At 48.0% G+C, this 19,378-nt stretch overlaps 1 protein-coding gene across 1 annotated transcript in view; it reads right to left on the bottom strand.

Moving 5' to 3' along the window:
- Nucleotides 1-4,057: 4,057 nt before the first annotated feature.
- The window catches only part of tasp1 (taspase, threonine aspartase, 1), a 59,851-nt gene continuing 44,530 nt past the window's right edge, over nucleotides 4,058-19,378 (bottom strand). The window contains exons 13-14 of the mRNA XM_079512676.1: nucleotides 19,293-19,366; nucleotides 4,058-4,404 (exon numbers count right to left, since the gene is read on the bottom strand). Of these exons, the coding sequence (XP_079368802.1) occupies nucleotides 4,312-4,404; nucleotides 19,293-19,366 (167 nt within the window). The 3' untranslated portion in view covers nucleotides 4,058-4,311. The remainder of the gene's footprint in view (nucleotides 4,405-19,292; nucleotides 19,367-19,378) is intronic.

The following is a 19,378-nucleotide window of genomic DNA, read 5'->3' as shown; positions in this document are numbered from 1 at the left end:
TTTTCACTCCAGTTATTGTCCAGCATGTAATTTATTTCTAGACTATAAATCTTTGGCAGCCCACAGTTCAGATTATATGATATGTGCAACTGAGAGAGGACGACAGCCCTTTAAGGCTGTCTGGTGGGGCTTAAAACAGATGCTACTCTCCAAATAGCATTGTAGGTTTTCTTTTTGAAATAAACAAGGGGAAATAAGAGGCAGCGTAATACTCAGATCATGCAATTAAGGGAACTAAAACTTAGCCGACACAAAAATGTGTAACGTAGCATTTATTTGCTTTTAGAGGACTGTAATAGAGATGTACACATTATCATTTTCAAACAGCTTCCGCAATTTTATATTAAATACAATTCAAGTAAAGACACAGTAAGCTGTGTTATAGTATTTGTTTTAAATCAAATCTAAATCTTATTAATAACTAAAAAAACCTTTTAAACAAAACAAAAATGAAAGGAAACTTTGATTATCCCAAGAGAAGCACACAATTAGACCCTTACTTCGTTTTCAAGCACAATACGTAACAGCACCATTTCATAGGCATTACAAATGCATCAAGTGTTTCTTTGTCGATTATTTTTCTCTCTCGACAAGAAAATACAGGTCTCTGTCAACGTGACTATACAAATATAAACTGCTTTTTCAAATGGCGACTAACAGTCGTGGTGAAGGGGATCAAGTACGTCTACCTGAGCAGCATCACATTGGGAAGAAGTGCATATCTCATATTTCAACAACCAATCCTAAACCTCGCTAACAACAGAAAGTGGCGTAGGTTCTTAGTTTTGCACATGCAGCTCTTGTTAGAATAGCTTTGTATTCACTTTTTTTTTTTGATAATTTGGCAAAGCAATATCATCCTATGGCTATGGTCAACTTCACGATGATCGTTAAGCAAAAGATGCACATGACAATTAAGAGGTCACAATATGCTCAACTTATGAATGGTGGTCTTTATGCTATGCTTTCTAAAATCGCTTTAAGCGTTGATATTATTAAACATTCACAGCTACAAAAACACCCAATCACACATAATTTACAATTATCTGGGGTATTAGGCATTCCACCATCTGCATTCTTGACATCCTCCGAAACTAAAAAAAAAAGGGTCCGAACAACAGAAATAAACAGTCTTGCATTTAAAGCACCTTATATACTAAGCAATATAAAATAACGTGGATATCCACCCTGTTTCCTTAAGAAATAGCTTATATACAATAGGAAGGACAACGCCTTTAGCTAAAAAAAGAGTAACACAGAATGTATACGTTGTTACGTGCAGTGTCGCACACCAGAAATAACCCATGTAGTCGCTCGCATTGTGTCGGGGCAGTGGCACGTTGTGAGCTTGTAGATCAGTTTACTGTAGTGGTGCGACACCGGCCGGCGCACAACTAGCCAACAGGCTTCTTTTGATTGAAGTGGGACATTTGGTATGTTGTTTTCTTTTATTGGCCTAACATATTGTCTTGACCGGTTGTCGGTATTGAGCAAATGTTTTGACACCATGGAAGCCCAGGGCGGAGTTCTCCGTCCAAGTTCAAAGGTCATGGTCAAGTGCCCAACACGGAGACTGATAAACAGGACGGAGATTAATGATAACAAAACCGTTCGCATCGCTCTAGAGCCTTGGAGCGCTTGTTGCCCGATCCGATGACGTGTCAAAAAGTGACACGTCATCGAAAATCTCCCCTGCCTGTTTAGCTGACGAAAACGAAAATCTTAAAACGATCATAACTCCCGATCTAAATCATCCCGTCTAATTCTGAAAAAAGATCCTGTGTTAGACGGCGCTCAGCGGTCCAGTCGCTAGTCGCGATAGATTTATTATTACCTCCCGTTGTTGTCGATGGACTCTAGAGTGGTGTGGCTATTGTTAGCTGCTACACAGACATGCACACCAGCTTCCGTTGCGCCGGTAAAAGTGGTCCGTGTATAATATAAGGCAAGGTTTTCAAATTTTCATTATGCTTTATGTAGCATGTGACATGTCAAACACTCCTTGGGCTAAAAACGGCCATAGCCACTTGCCCTTAATGTGCCCAAAATGTGCTGACCTCATCACAATAATGTGTAGCCCAAGGAGTGTTTTGTTTGTGCAAAACTAATGCTTGGAATGGATTCAGAATCATGAAAACCCCCTAGTTTGACATGTCACATGCATAATGAAAATTTGAAAACCTTGCCTTATATTAATGGTATGGTCACATACCATATAAAAACATTGCCCAATACCGACAGCCGGTCTGCACGTGGATTCATGAATGTATGTATAGAGACAATATTTTAGGCCATTGAAAAAAACAAAACTATATACCAAATGTGTCCCCCCCCCCACCGGACTATAGTATATCTCGGGCTTGTAACAAAGAAAAAACTAACAAATGGTGAGGTCAAGGCAATGGAGTCTAAACCAGCAGAGAACCTGGCAGAGCTAAAGGGGGCAAAGGGGGAAGTTGGCATAGATAGTTTACATGCTGGAGGCAGACAGAGAGGGGGAGGAGAGGTCCTTTAAGTGCACTATGCCAAAGTTCTATAAACCCCTCCCTCCTTCACTGGACACCTGTAAAAAAAACAGCTAAAGCTTATTACGTCTGGGCTTGTTGGGCGCGGTGGCCGAGAGAGAGAGTGTGGTCGGTCGGGGGAGTGGTGGAGGATATTATGGTGATCGTGTTTACACTGCACGTGCGTGCGTGTGTGCGTGCGTGCGTGCGTCCGTGCAGTGTTGATTTTGACAGCAAATGTTGTTTTTAGTTTTAGTCATAGACTCTTGAAGAGTTTTCATTTAGTTTTAGTCACATTTTTAGTCACCTTGAATGTCTTTAGTTTTAGTCTAGTTTTAGTCTTAGTATTTTGGCGGGCCTTGATGGCGTCGTAATGACTGATTTTACACTTGCTGAGAATAGCCGATCTACAAGCTCGTAGATCTGCTATTTTCAGCATGCAACTAAGTGTAAAATTACTTGTCATTTACTTATACTGGATCTCTTGTCCACTAGTCCCTTCCTAACATTTTAGTCTAGTTTTTATTTGTTAACGAAATTGTCAATAATCATCATAGCTTAGTTTTCATTTAGTTTCCATTTAGTTTTCGTCAGTGAAAAAAGGTAGTCGACGAACATTTTTCGTCTTAGTATTAGTCGACGAAATCAACACTGCTGTGCGTGTGTGTGTTGGTTTGGGGGTAGTTTTGGGGTATGTTGGGGGTATGCTGCATTGTGTGTGTTGGTTTGGGGGTAGGTTGGGGGTATGCTGCATTGTGTGTGTTGGTTTGGGGGTAGGTTGGGGGTATGCTGCATTGTGTGTTGGTTTGGGGGTAGGTTGGGGGTATGCTGCATTGTGTGTGTTGGTTTGGGGGTAGGTTGGGGGTACGCTGCATTGTGTGTGTTGGTTTGGGGGTAGGTTGGGGGTATGCTGCATTGTGTGTTGGTTTGGGGGTAGGTTGGGGGTATGCTGCATTGTGTGTGTTGGTTTGGGGGTAGGTTGGGGGTACGCTGCATTGTGTGTGTTGGTTTGGGGGTAGGTTGGGGGTACGCTGCATTGTGTGTGTTGGTTTGGGGGTAGGTTGGGGGTATGCTGCATTGTGTGTGTTGGTTTGGGGGTAGGTTGGGGGTACGCTGCATTGTGTGTGTTGGTTTGGGGGTAGGTTGGGGGTATGCTGCATTGTGTGTGTTGGTTTGGGGGTAGGTTGGGGGTACGCTGCATTGTGTGTGTTGGTTTGGGGGTAGGTTGGGGGTACGCTGCATTGTGTGTGTTGGTTTGGGGGTAGGTTGGGGGTACGCTGCATTGTGTGTGTTGGTTTGGGGGTAGGTTGGGGGTACGCTGCATTGTGTGTGTTGGTTTGGGGGTAGGTTGGGGGTACGCTGCATTGTGTGTGTTGGTTTGGGGGTAGGTTGGGGGTACGCTGCATTGTGTGTGTTGGTTTGGGGGTAGGTTGGGGGTACGCTGCATTGTGTGTGTTGGTTTGGGGGTAGGTTGGGGGTACGCTGCATTGTGTGTGTTGGTTTGGGGGTAGGTTGGGGGTACGCTGCATTGTGTGTGTTGGTTTGGGGGTAGGTTGGGGGTATGCTGCATTGTGTGTGTTGGTTTGGGGGTAGGTTGGGGGTACGCTGCATTGTGTGTGTTGGTTTGGGGGTAGGTTGGGGGTATGCTGCATTGTGTGTTGGTTTGGGGGTAGGTTGGGGGTACGCTGCATTGTGTGTGTTGGTTTCGGGGGAGGTTGGGGGTACGCTGCATTGGAGTATTGCTGGAAGAAGCCCACACGAGGAAGGTGGGTGATGTAGTTCACTCCACTGTGGGTGTGTTGTAGTTCTACTCCACTGTGTTGGTCAGGCGACACACGCCACCCTCGATAGCCAGCGACTGGCCAGGAACTGCGCCGGGCGGCAGTCTGGATATGTGAGTCTGCAGGGCGACAGGTGGGAGGAGAGAGAGAGAGAGACAGTGAGATATACGCAGGGCGACAGGTGGGAGGAGAGAGAGAGAGAGAGACAGTGAGATATACGCAGGGCGACAGGTGGGAGGAGAGAGAGAGAGAGACAGTGAGATACTTTATGCCAACACGGAGAGAAGAGCCAGAGGAGGGTCCCTAATAACTGTATCCAGAGAGAACACGGAGAGAAGAGCCAGAGGAGGGTCCCTAATAACTGTATCCACGGAGAGAAGAGCCAGAGGAGGGTCCCTAATAACTGTATCCAGGTTTCTAAATAACTGGCAAATATGAAATAATGACAGACGGCCTCACTAGTGTGGATGAATACCCCTGTACACGTCTATGGGGATAGAAAGGAGTGTTTCGCTGTGTGGGAGGGGGGGGGGGGGGGTTGTGCTGGATAAGAGGGAGAGAGGGGACTTTAGAGGGAGGGGAGGAGGGGTGGAGAGGGGAGGAGGGGAGGAGAGGTGCAAACACAGCTGTGAGATTGGGAGCAAAGCTTCCACTGAGGGATCAAAGGTGGCCGGCCGCCTTAGCCCTGTGCCAAGAGACCTGCAGCCAGCCAGCCAGCCAGTCCTCTGACCGACACACAGAGACCTGCAGCCAGCCAGCCAGCCAGCCAGTCCTCTGCCCTGTGCCAAGAGACCTGCAGCCAGCCAGCCAGCCAGTCCTCTGACCGACACACAGAGACCTGCAGCCAGCCAGCAGGCCAGTCCTCTGACCGACACACAGAGACCTGCAGCCAGCCAGCAGGCCAGTCCTCTGACCGACACACAGAGACCTGCAGCCAGCCAACCAGCCAGCCAGTCCTCTGCCCTGTGCCAAGAGACCTGCAGCCAGCCAGCCAGCCAGCCAGCCAGCCAGCCAGCCAGCCAGCCAGTCCTCTGACCGACACACAGGTTGAGAAAGAAGCCCTCCGGCACTGCGTGTGTGCGTGTCCATGTGTGCGTGTGTGTGTTTGCGTGTCCGTGTGTGCGTGTCTGTGTGTCCGTGTCCGTGTGTGCGTGTCCGTGTGTGCGTGTCCGTGTGTGCGTGTCCGTGTGTGCGTGCGTCTGACCAAGTCACAGGATAGAACAACAAAACCGTTACAGGTGAAGGCGAGACTAATAGTCTCTGTGGCTAATGGGTGCAGATTCTTGAAGATCAATGGAGAAAACAAGGGGAATATCCTCACTCTCTTGAGTAAAGTTTCTTATGACTTTCTCTCTCTAGGTAGGACTGCTGCTGTGATTTCGTTTCATAAATAAAGATTGATTGATTGATTGAAATATTTATTAACAGTTTGCAGAATTACAGTACATTTCAAGTACAAACTCAATACAAAGACTGTTAACTGTGAGTGGACGACCCAATTAAGCATTACACTTGTTTACAAGAGGGTCCACCTTGTTCAATTCATCAAAAACCCATAAGAAACTTTACTCAAGAGGGCAGCACTGCGTATATTCCCTTTTTTCTCCCCAAGTCACAGAATAGGCCTGACATCACTCCTCCAGCTACAGGAGGTGTCATCTCTAGCTGGGACCCTTTTTTTTGGACTGCACTCTGGCCCCTGCAGGCACCCAGAGGGCAGCTGTCACTACTGTGGGAACGGGACAACAGCCAGGCAAGGCCAGGCACACATGGCAACACTCTGGGACCATTATGCCTCCTTCCACTGGCCCTCCACTGTGTTCTTCGTCTTCTCTTCATCTTCAGAGGAACGGGGTTAAAGAGAGGTCCCGTTTAAACGGACTCAGAGTGAAGACCCATCAGTGAGTCACTATCGTCTGAGGGTGACGCGCTAAATGTTCTCCGTTTGATGTTCGCATGGCATGACAGGAAACAGCTATCCACATGCATTTCAAAATGTGTACCAGCTTGAACGCGCAGATGGAAAAAAAAATCACAATTGACCGACTGCGCCTTGTTAACAGCCTTTAGAACGTCAGTAGATGTTTATACGTACATGTGTTGTTTGTCAAAGAGATATCGTTAGGAAGACGTGATGTGTGCCATCAACCGCCATGCCAACCGACGACTTGGCAAGGGCCTTCTACCAGTGGTTCCCAAAGTGGGGTCCGGGGACTCCTAGGGGTCCTTGACGGAGTTCTAGAGCAGGGGTTCTCAACCCGTGGGTCGCGACCCCTCAGGGGGTCGCCAAATTATTTTAGGGGGTCCCCAAAATATTTTCAAAAAAAGAAAAAAATATATATATATATTTTCACGATTTTTCAAAAATAGCAGACCTACAAGTTCATAGCGCGCCACTCTGTGGCGCGCTACGAGCTTGTAGATCTGCTATTTTTCAATAGCTAAATTATAACATAATGCTTAAAACACCAAAAGGGGTTCCCGCCCAAAATGGGTTAAGGTTATTGTAGCAGTCAATTTATATTGGGGGTCGGGAGGGGGCGGGGCGGGGGTCCCGAGACATTGACAAAGCATTTCCGGGGGTCCCCGGCCAAAAACGTTGAGAACCCCTGTTCTAGAGGGTCACCAGCTAAATGATAGTTAGGAACCAAATGGGCCCTTACGGGTCTGTAACTGTGTACAAAACTGTGTACCGAGTGTACAAATGGAACAAAACGGTTCCATTTGTAATTAACATTGATTTTATGATATAAATTGTGGTCTCAGAGATATAAATGCCATTCAATGGGGCTCCGTAGCCTAAGTAACTCATGTCAAACTGGGGGTCCTTGAAATTAAAGTGGTTGAGAATCACTGCTAGAGCCATAATAACATCTCTTATGGGGGTCCCTGGAATATCATTTCAAATGGGGGTCTGCGAGCTAACTAGTGTCAATTTGGGGGTCCTTGACATGAAAAAGTTTGCAAACCACAGTTCTACAGCACACATGCAGAACACTATTTGCTGGACTATTGCACTAGGGTACCGTTCTTGGCTTATTGCACTACTACACAGTACTTCACATTGAGCAGCTTTACTGCACCATCAGTAAGCTAAGCCGTTATGAATGGGAAAGGGTGCATTTATATAGCGCCTTTATCCAAGGTGCTTTACATAGATTGTGCATTGCATTCACCCATTCACACACACATTCACACACCGATGGCGGAGGAAACCTTCCAAGGCACCAACCTGCACATCGGGAGCAATTAGGGGTTCAGAGTCTTGCTCAAGGACACTTCGACACAAACTCAGGGTCGAGTCCCGGGATCGAACTGCATGGGTTTCCAGCCGGCAACTCTACCCCTGAGCCACTGCCGCTGCCCTTATGCCTTATTTAGACTAAACGGAATATAACGGTCGGTTTGACGGAAAGTCTTGCGAATACTATCCCAGCAAATCACTAGCCTGGAAACTGCCACAGGAAAAAAGAAAATGCCCTGCGCAGATATTAGTCTGGCCTTGCCAGGCTGACAGGGATGGCTCGGCGACCATTTCAGCCCCCTCTTGCAGCCCCCTCTTACAGCCCCCTCTTGCAGCCCCCTCTTGCAGCCCCCTCTTGCTTCAAGGCGTCCATCATTGCCCGCGCACCCAAGATCGACTCCCCATCTGGCCTGAACGACTAAGCGCCCGGTAGCGACCATGACCTCAGCATTCACAAAGTGCTTCGAGAGGCTAGTATAAAGACAAGACCACATCTGCTCTTCCCTCCGCAGCACACGACGTCTACTCTGGACCCATCGCAGTTTGCATACTGCTCCAACAGACCCACGGATGACTCCAGTCTCACAGGTGCTTGCGCGTCACTCTTTCCGAGATAGACAACAGGGGGAGGGGGATGGGGGTGATGTCGATGTGTCAGGCTGTTACTCATCAACTACAGCTCGGCCTTCAACGCCACAGTCCGTGTATGCTGTCCAGTGTCCGTGTGTCTATGACTTAAAAAGTACCAGAAGGACTTCGGAGAGCTGGCTGGCTATTACTTTCTTACTGTGTATAAATGGTAAATGGTACATTTATATAGAATATTTGTTGTGCATTTACATTCACACACACATTCACACACCAATGGCGGAGGAAACCATGCAAGGCACCAACCTGCACATTGGGAACAATTAGGGGTTCAGAGTCTTGCTCAAGGACACTTCGACACTAACTCTGGGGGAGCCCGGGATCGTATGCATGACTGTCCAGGTCCGGGGCCTAACCTGGGTGTACAATGGAACTCAGTAATAACTAGAAAAAGTGCCCCTCGGGGCACAGGTCTCCACCAGGGCAGGTCAGGTTGTGGCCTCCTGGTGGCGCTATAATAGGCCAATGTGAAAAGGGTACAATTTCTTCTTACGACTTGGATGGCAATTGGATGATTTGAGGCATTTTGTTCCAAAAATGTGTTTTGCAAAAATCCACCTGTTGGTGGCGCTATAACAGGCCAATGTGAAAAGGTGGGATATATTCCTCAGCCTAGTAGGAACGTCTGTGAAAGATGTCACGTAAATTGCACGCTGCGTTCATGATTTGAGGCTTTTTGTTCAAATCGGGCCAATCCTGCAAATTTTGAAAGTCACTGTTAGCCAATCAGGATGGAATCTGCAATATCGGACAGATCTGACTTGATCACATGACTATAGAGATACTGTGTAACGATTTGCGGGATTTTTGGACAAAATATGGAGGAGTAATATCGTGTTTTACAAAAGTCGGCCTCCTGGTGGCGCTATAACAGGCTGTTCTGGAAAATGTGGGGCAGGGGTTCATCGTTGGCATCCAGGGAGTGTGTGTGCAAAGTTTGGCATGGATCGGGCCAACGGTGCCGGAGATTAGCTGGTAACAGACGGACAGAAGGACGGACACACACACGGACACACACACACACACACACACACACACACACACACACGGACGGAGTGCAAAACATACTCTCTCCCCATGCCTTCGGCCTGGTGGAGACAATAATCTGTAATATATATATTAGGTGTGTGCTGAAATATCAATATTGCGATATATATATCAATACTTCCTCCCGTGATAAATAATCGATACACCGCCGGCAAATATCGAGAAAATCCCAGGAGGAAAAACGGGTCGCGTAGCGTCTGTAAAACATGACAAAGTTACTTATTACTAGTAGCCTTTTATGGCAACGAACGTACTTTTTTTGGTAATGTTTAAAAATTATAAAAATAAATAAATAAATAGTAAACAAAAAAATGAAGGGACCCATAGAAATGTGTCCGCGACCCACAAATGGGTCCCGACCCACTGTTTGGGGGACAAAAACGGTGGCTTTACGCTGACCGCGGTGGTCAGGCTGCAATGCTCTCTGTCATCAGAGAGCAGGTGTTCTGACGCTTCCGTGCCATCGGCCTGGAGGGGGGGGGGGAAGGGGGTCAGAATCTATGCATAGTGTCACTACGCTGTAACACCACCGGTCACACCACCGGATTACCAATTAACATCCCTACGTTGTTGTGTGTGTGTGTGTGTGTGTGTGTGTGTGTGTGTGTGTGTGTGTGTGTGTGTGTGTGTGTGTGTGTGTCCGTCTGCTCGCCGCATGCCACAGTTTTCCGCCCGTTTCAGGAAGAGAGAGAGAGAAAAAAAGGGGGAGGTTTACCTTTTGAACAGATGCTTTCTTATACGTTCACGACTGGCACGCATTTTACATTTTACAACTCCACACAAAGTTTACCCTGAGAGCTTAAGAGCAGTGGTGGAAAGTAACTAAGTACATTTACTTAAGTGTCTGTACTTTAGGTATAATTTGGAGGTATTTGTACTTTACTTGAGTATAACAGTTGGTTGTGGCATTATCCCATTTTGACCTGAGATCAGATTCTAAAAATGTCTTCTACATCCTGACAGTTTTCTGAACAAGCCATGTTTCTATGTCAGTGGTTCTTCGATTTTTCAAAAATAGCCGACCTACAAGCTCGTAGCGCGCCACTCGGTGGCGCGCTACGAGCTTGTAGATCTGCTATTTTTCAATAGCTAAAGCACAACATAATGCTAACACCAAAAGGGGTTCCCGCACAAAATGTGTTAAGTTGTCCTCTTCCTGTCCTGAAGGGTGTCTAACTCTCTAACTATGCACAGCCTATAGGAATGTCGAGGGGGGGTCTATTTCAGGATCCCCTTGTGACTTTTCGGTACGACTCAAAAAAACTTCTCGTATTGAGAGTCGAGACCCGTGAGGTTGTTGTTGCCTCATTTTCATAGAGACCGTAAGGTTGTTGCCTCATTTTCATAGAGACCGTGAGGTTGTTGCCTCATTTTCATAGAGACCGTGAGGTTGTTGCCTCATTTTCATAGAGACCGTGAGGTTGTTGCCTCATTTTCATAGAGACCGTGAGGTTGTTGCCTCATTTTCATAGAGACCGTGAGGTTGTTGCCTCATTTTCATAGAGACCGTGAGGTTGTTGCCTCGTTTTCACAGCCTCTCAATGTGAAGTCCTGTGTGTAGGAAATGCCCCTGAAAAGCCAGACCACGTTTTGTTTGCTCATCATGTGGACAATGTGGGTTTAGCCGTTCTTCGGTGAGAACTGAACTGAGAGCTCATTGGCTGTTGACTCTCACGGACATGCGAGACCGTCCCTAGGAGGACCTGGTGAGAAAATCAAACAGGTTTGTCACACTAAACAAGTGACGGACGTCACACAGGGATCTGAAGCCTGGAGATGCTGTGATTTTCTGTATGTTTATGTAAATTAATTTACATTGTAAAGTTATGTGGTCTGACTCTGTGCCTGCTTTTAATGGTGCAACACTGTTTCAACATTGAATTCATTATTCAGTTAAGTTAAGCAATCTTTTAACGACTGGATAAAATGCAAACGTGGATTATTATGGCATGTATCAATGCTACTGTATGTGGTTCATGTAAGGGATAATATCTGGCTAGGTGGTCGTTGTCGGGAGATCATTCACCGACAGGGAGTTTAACCACCGACGCCAAGCGGAGGTGGTTAATCACCCTGAAGGTGAATTATATCCCGACAACGACCACCTAGCCATATATTATCCTGCTTATTTATTACACAACAAAACCAGATATTTCCTTGTTTGCTGTAATGAAAGTATTCCATACATTTAAGTGGCCAGTGTCTGCCCAGCTGCAGCACTGTCCGAAAAACAAGTGAGCTGATCAAATAGAATCAATTTTCGGGTTTTACTGCTTTGTCTATATATCGCTCAACTGTTTTCAAATTTTTTTTTGAGAGCAATGTTTATCGGTAAATTACATTGTGCGTGTGTTTACATGGCTGTCATGTTGGAAACAGCAGTAAATCAAGCGGTGCACAGCAGGTGCTCCGAGGGTTTGATTAGGCATCGGTCTGTTATAGAGCGGCACGGTCTGTTATCAAGAAATAACACACCGCTGAATTCTGCGATTGACCAATCAGAATCAAGCATACAACCAAGCCATGTAATAAAAGGCTAAGTAATGCATGGCCTAGAATCCATATCTATATGAGCCGGGCCGTCAGACAATGGGGCTGACAGAGTGGAAAAGGACTGGAGAGAGAGTGGAGACATGAATTAGCTTCAGCTAGATGCCCTAGAAAAACACAGACGCAAAACCTTCTTGTACGTCTGTTGTCAGCTTGTTACCCTGTGACTGAAGTAACCACATGACAAGAACTATGGCCGAGTCAAAACAGCACGACATAATGTCCCTTTGTATCCTTGTGCAAAAAGGAAGAAGAAAAAGAAAAAAAAAGAAAGACAACAACACAACCCATGCGTTGGTGATATGAAAGTGTTTAAGTGCTGGAAAAGCCACAAATTAACACCACAGACAAAGGCCTTAGAGTAAATATAGCTCAACAAGAATGTAGCTGCTTTCATGTTGTGGTTTTGCACATTCTATTCTTATGAAAGAAAACAAAAAAAAAACAAATCACAGGGAATTTATTCTCTATGCAAAATGGAAAAACAAAAAAATAACTAAACGTGCCATAACCCATTTTGGGCGGGAACCCCTTTTGGTGTTAGCATTATGTTATGCTTTAGCTATTGAAAAATAGCAGATCTACAAGCTCATAGCGCGCCACCGAGTGGCGCGCTACGAGCTTGTAGGTCTGCTATTTTTGAATAATCGAAGAATGACTGACATAGAAACATAGCTTTTTCAGAAAACTGTCAGGATGTAGAAGACATTTTTAGAATCTGATCAAAATGGGATAATAAAAGACATTTGTCATGACACACAGACCGAGCGGCACAGACAGACAGACAGACAGACAGACAAACAGCCCAGGAGGCCCCCGAATTGCAAAGCCGCGTTTGAAAAAAAGAAATTCTTGGCCTTATATAATTTGTGCGGCCCACAAGCTTTATAGTGGTAATGATGTCCAGAGAGGGGGCTGTGTGTGTCGCTGCGGCGGCCGCTTCCCTTTCATCCGTCCCAATCATCACGGGACAATAAAACAATAGCCCGACTGTTTGTGAAGCGACACCGCCGCTGCTCGGCGCGCAGCCCTGTGATCTGCACGCCGTGACTGATGATGAGACGCGTTCCCCTCTCCTGCATGCCATGCTGGCTGATGATGAGACACCGCGTCGCGGCCGTCCCTCTCCTGCATGCCATGCTGGCTGATGATGAGACACCGCGTTGCGGTCGTCCCTCTCCTGCATGCCATGCTGGCTGATGATGAGACACCGCGTTGCGGTCGTCCCTCTCCTGCATGCCATGCTGGCTGATGATGAGACACTGCGTCGCGTCCCTCTCCTGCATGCCATGCTGGCTGATGATGAGACACTGCGTCGCGTCCCTCTGTCCAGTGTCTGATGATGAGACACCGCGTTGCGGCCGTCCCTCTCCTGCATGCCATGCTGGCTGATGATGAGACACTGCGTCGCGGCCGTCCCTCTCCTGCATGCCATGCTGGCTGATGATGAGACACCGCGTTGCGTCCCTCTCCTGCATGCCATGCTAGCTGATGATGAGACACCGTGTCGCGGCCGTCCCTCTCCTGCATGCCATGCTAGCTGATGATGAGACACCGCGTCGCGTCCCTCTCCTGCATGCCATGCTGGCTGATGATGAGACACCGCGTCGCGTCCCTCTCCTGCATGCCATGCTGGCTGATGATGAGACACCGCGTCGCGTCCCTCTCCTGCATGCCATGCTGGCTGATGATGAGACACCGCGTCGCGTCCCTCTCCTGCATGCCATGCTAGCTGATGATGAGACACCGCGTCGCGTCCCTCTCCTGCATGCCATGCTGGCTGATGATGAGACACCGCGTCGCGTCCCTCTCCTGCATGCCATGCTAGCTGATGATGAGACACCGTGTCGCGGCCGTCCCTCTCCTGCATGCCATGCTAGCTGATGATGAGACACCGCGTCGCGTCCCTCTGTCCAGTGTCTGATGATGAGACACCGCGTCGCGTCCCTCTCCTGCATGCCATGCTGGCTGATGATGAGACACCACGTTGCGGTCGTCCCTCTCCTGCATGCCATGCTGGCTCATCTCGTCCAGTGCAAGAACGGAGAAATCATGTCCTGCATGGTGGCTCGTCATCCAGCGCAAAAGGGGGTGCATACTTAGTTTAGACTAGTCATTGGTTAGACATGGGTTAAGGTTAGGTTTAGGTGTGCTGCCCCGTGGGAGGTTAGGTTTAGGGTGAGGGTTTGAGATAGGTTGTAGTTTTAGGACTAATGACTGGTCTAACCAATGACAAGTCTAAACCAAAAACGGTCTAAACTAAGTACTGCACCCGCGCAAAAGTGCAGACAGCCAGTTGGTCACACACACACACACACACACACACACACACACACACACACACACACACACACACACACACACACACACACACACACACACACACACACACACACACACACACACACACACACACACACACACACACACACACACACACACACACGTGAATGAAACGGCTATTTTCACTACTACTTAAACATTTATTTTCTAATTTGTGGAATCTCATAGATTTTTCTTTGATTTCTTCATGAATTTAATTCATGAACAATTTTGCCTTTTTGGGGGGAATCCCACAAATAGGTCCCGCCCCAGTGCGTGTGAAACAGTGGTATATACAGTATGTACATACATGAGGTAGGGGGGGGGTAGGTATACTACAAATCCATCCCGACCTCTGTCCTAAATACCCCGTGCTCCCGTGTAGCTAGCGAGGCCTTTCATGTTCTTATCACTCAGGGGAGCCGAGCCGAGCAAGGAGGGACCCTGGCTCCGTGCTCAGGAACGCCCAGTGGGACGCCCAGAGGAACGCCCAGTGGGACGCCCAGAGGAATGGGAGAAATTTAGTGCAGAACAGGAGCTACAGTGAGTGCTGTGCATCGGAGCTCACTGGGTCCTTCTGTTGGCTCTGCTGTCCCTCTGGACACAACGCGTCCATTTGGCTCTGCTGTCCCTCTGGACACAACGCGTCCATTTGGCTCTGCTGTCCCTCTGGACAGAACACGTCCATTTGGCTCTGCTGTCCCTCTGGACACAACGCGTCCATTTGGCTCTGCTGTCCCTCTGGACACAACGCGTCCATTTGGCTCTGCTGTCCCTCTGGACACAACGCGTCCATTTGGCTCTGCTGTCCCTCTGGACACAACGCGTCCATTTGGCTCTGCTGTCCCTCTGGACACAACGCGTCCATTTGGCTCTGCTGTCCCTCTGGACACAACGCGTCCATTTGGCTCTGCTGTCCCTCTGGACACAACGCGTCCATTTGGCTCTGCTGTCCCTCTGGACAGAACGCGTCCATTTGGCTCTGCTGTCCCTCTGGACACAACGCGTCCATTTGGCTCTGCTGTCCCTCTGGACACAACGCGTCCATTTGGCTCTGCTGTCCCTCTGGACACAACGCGTCCATTTGGCTCTGCTGTCCCTCTGGACACAACGCGTCCATTTGGCTCTGCTGTCCCTCTGGACACAACGCGTCCATTTGGCTCTGCTGTCCCTCTGGACACAACGCGTCCATTTGGCTCTGCTGTCCCTCTGGACACAACGCGTCCATTTGGCTCTGCTGTCCCTCTGGACACAACGCGTCCATTTGGCTCTGCTGTCCCTCTGGACAGAACACGTCCATTTGGCTCTGCTGTCCCTCTGGACACAACGCGTCCATTTGGCTCTGCTGTCCCTCTGGACACAACGCGTCCATTTGGCTCTGCTGTCCCTCTGGACACAACGCGTCCATTTGGCTCTGCTGTCCCTCTGGACACAACGCGTCCATTTGGCTCTGCTGTCCCTCTGGACACAACGCGTCCATTTGGCTCTGCTGTCCCTCTGGACACAACACGTCCATTTGGCTCTGCTGTCCCTCTGGACACAACGCGTCCATTTGGCTCTGCTGTCCCTCTGGACACAACGCGTCCATTTGGCTCTGCTGTCCCTCTGGACACAACGCGTCCATTTGGCTCTGCTGTCCCTCTGGACACAACGCGTCCATTTGGCTCTGCTGTCCCTCTGGACACAACGCGTCCATTTGGCTCTGCTGTCCCTCTGGACACAACGCGTCCATTTGGCTCTGCTGTCCCTCTGGACACAACGCGTCCATTCCCTACACAGAGCGCCACTTTTAGACTAACCTGCCCCACGCATCAGAGCCCACTGGGTCCTTCTGTTGGCTCTGCTGTCCCTCTGGACAGAACACGTCCATTTGGCTCTGCTGTCCCTCTGGACACAACGCGTCCATTCCCTACACAGAGCGCCACTTTTAGACTAACCTGCCCCACGCATCAGAGCTCACTGGGTCCTTCTGTTGGCTCTGCTGTCCCTCTGGACAGAACGCGTCCATTCCGTACACAGACAGAGTGCCACTTTTAGACTAACCTGCCCCACGCTCGCTTTCAGCACAGCAGCCCTGCAGTCTCTGCAGTGTTAGACCATTTCAAAGCACGGACGACCACGACTAAAGGCCGATTCATACTCCTATTTTACCGCTGTTTCGGCGCTGTAGTGCAGATTTGACTGAGAGACTGCCATCGCGCAAATTACAGCTTTTCACCAGAGGAGAAAAACTTTTTTTTTTTCCAACATGAGTTAATAGCACAGACTCTTCACATACTAGAGCATGTTTGAAATAAGTGTCAGAGCTGAAATCGACATGTAAATATGAAATAAATGCTTAAACATGTAGCTATAGGTGTAATGTTAGAGTCCACAGAAGTGAACCTTTCAAGCCTGTTTTCTCAACTCGCTGTTTTCTGCAAGACATTACTCTATAAGACATATCTCCAAAACTGGTGGGTCAAACTGAACAACCAATATGTCAATTTGAAGCTATGATTCCGAAAAACGGAAATTAAAAAAAAATCCAATGGCAGTCCCTCAGTCAAATTTGGTCACATATATAAAGTGACGTGAATCGGCTAACGATCGCTTGTAATCAAAATCAACGTTTTGTGGCCATTCCAAGCGCTCCCCCAAGAAGGGGATAGAGTTCTGCAGCGCTCTGCTCTGCCCATGCACCTCGTCATGTGGGCCGCGCGTGAAACCAGAGCTGGCATGCTCACATTCTGCCACGAAGGGCCCGGTACACACACGGAGCACATTTTGGCCCAATACGCCCCCTGACACCGATATCCCCGCTGGAGCGTGACTTACTGTAAACTCACTACGTTGGGCTACTTCAGGAGCAGGTAAGGCCAGGCCGGGGGAACGGAGCCAGAGGGAGAAAGACAGAGGCTGTGTGTGTGTGTGTGTGTGTGTGCGCGCGCGCGCGCGCGCGCGTGCGTGTGCGTGTGTGTGTGCGCGTGTGTGTGTGTGTGTGTGTGAGAGCTTGAGTGTGTGTGTGTGTGTGAGAGCGTGTGTGTGTGTGTTTGTGTGTCTGTGTGTGTGTGAGAGGGCTTGAGTGCGTGCGTGCGTGCGTGTGTGGGTGAGAGGGCTTGAGTGTGTGTGTGTGTGTGTGTGTGTGTGTGTGTGTGTGTGTGTGTGAGAGAGAGAGAGAGAGATAGAGAGAGGGGGGGGGGGCTTGTGTGTGTGTGGGGGGGGGCTTGTGTGTGTATGTGGGGGGGGGGTGGGCGGGGGGGTTTGGAGGGCAAACGCTTTGAAATGTGAACCAGATTTGCTTGAACAAACAGTCCCCTCTCTTCATGAGCAGTGACAGAAGTACATCCATAAAGAAACAGAAGTACATCCATAAAAGAGAGATCAGCCTCATGCCTAATTTATGCTCTGCACAGAGAAAAATAAATAAAGAACAGATCTACAAGCTAAACAAAGCTCGTTACTTTGGAGATCTGTTCTTTTTTTTTGGGGGGGGGGGGACAGCGCCCAACGCAGACTGCACTTTTATTTAACCATGCTGTCGTTCACGCGCCATATTAATGATTTGAAACAATCATCGTTCACTTCCCTGTTTAGCGCTCAGAAAGAAATGCTCGCCGCGCGTTATCTAGGGAGCTCTCTGTGGTTTTGACCAGATGGATATACTTCTGACTTTAACAACATGCCTCTCACCCGGAATATTAACGCTTCTAGAGAGACTCGATCGTAATCATCATAGCGAGGTAAGCAAGCAACATTATGCCTCCCGGTTTCTGTACGGAACGGAAGCCCCCGGCTTTCAGAGTAAAAGCTGCCATATCTGCCCGGCACCGCAAGCTTCTATTTTGAAAGAAATCCCGGCGCTGTATGTGTTAACACGTAACACATCACAAGTCCTACAGTACGTTCACAGCCAACGTAACACAGGAAACAGGTCTGTATCTGACACAACAACTACATTCCATGATGAATTGAAATATAATAATATAATATTAGCGTGTGTTTATTTTGGACTTGTGACATGGGGGGGGGGGACATAGAGAAATGTATCATAACTACATAAATAATGTTACAATTTACATGTATATGCACACGCATTTATACTATACAGCAGGGGTTCCCAAACTTTTTTGGACCAGGTACCCCTTTTGGGGTAGACATTTTTCCAGGTACCCCCTCATCTGAAGCGGCCGCAGAAACCTTTCAAGTGTCCTGAGTCTTTTTGTTGTTTCTGCAGCATGCGTCCTGCTGTTACTGTTTGGGGTCACGACAGGTTGACTGATGTTGTAGTTTTAGTAATCATGTCAGCTATTGGCCCAAAGCAAGCATGGGAGGAACACAATGAACACCACAAAAAAACGTTTATTGTGCAACTTGGCGTTAAAAAAAGTAAAAAAAAAAAGGGTTTGGGTTTTTTCTGGGAATTATTTTGGGTACCCCCTGGCTATGCGTCACGTACCCCTAGGGGTCCGCGGACCCCACTTTGGGAACCACTGCTATACAGTACACGACACGTACTACACACACACACACACACACACACGCGCGCGCGCACTCGTGTGCATTATAAATACAATGGCACATTTGATGTGACCCATCATGAAGGGACGACAGTACACAGTGTACACTACTTCCTTGGCCCCAGACCGAGGCCAATTTCTGGGTTTATATAATACAGCGAATTGGGCAATTTGCTCAGGAGGAATATGAAAACAACCGAATGAAAGCTGTTTCCTTATTGTGCCGTCTGACACGTTTCACTAACCTGTTCCATCACAAGAACCAGACAAGATTTTTATTTATTTTTTTCTTCCTGGAGACTAATTTGTTTCTTCGGTCACATTTTTCTAATAAGCAGTCATACATTCTGGAAAATTTGATGTAAAACAACCTTCGAAATGGCTTGAAGCTAAATCTATGACTCAAACCACAGTCAAAATAAATAAATAAATAAACTCCTTAAATTATGAAAACAACATGTCTCGAGTAACTTCAAGCGATTGGCTCCAGAGCCAACGAAACAGTAATTACCATTATGGTTTGTTTACATGAATTAACGTGTCAAAGTGTAACATTGCCACAAAGATCTCGAGCCATTCCTGTACGTGTCCGGATAGAGACGGCTGTGTCTAGAACAGCCGTTTATGGGGAAGGTAAACTCTGAAAAGGGATGTTTCTTGTGAAAGAAAGTGATTGGCTGACGGCTCTCTCTCTCACCTTGGCTTTGCTGTCCTGGGCAGACATGTAGCCGACACACATGCTCTCCGTGGTGTGACTCCATAGGAACTCCACTGTGGACACAC

This window comes from Electrona antarctica (genome assembly GCF_951216825.1).
Source record: "Electrona antarctica genome assembly, chromosome: 10".
Classification (NCBI taxonomy): Eukaryota; Metazoa; Chordata; class Actinopteri; order Myctophiformes; family Myctophidae; genus Electrona; species Electrona antarctica.
The sequence above is the reverse complement of the archived record's forward strand: the minus strand, read 5'-3'. Positions and strand labels throughout refer to the sequence as shown.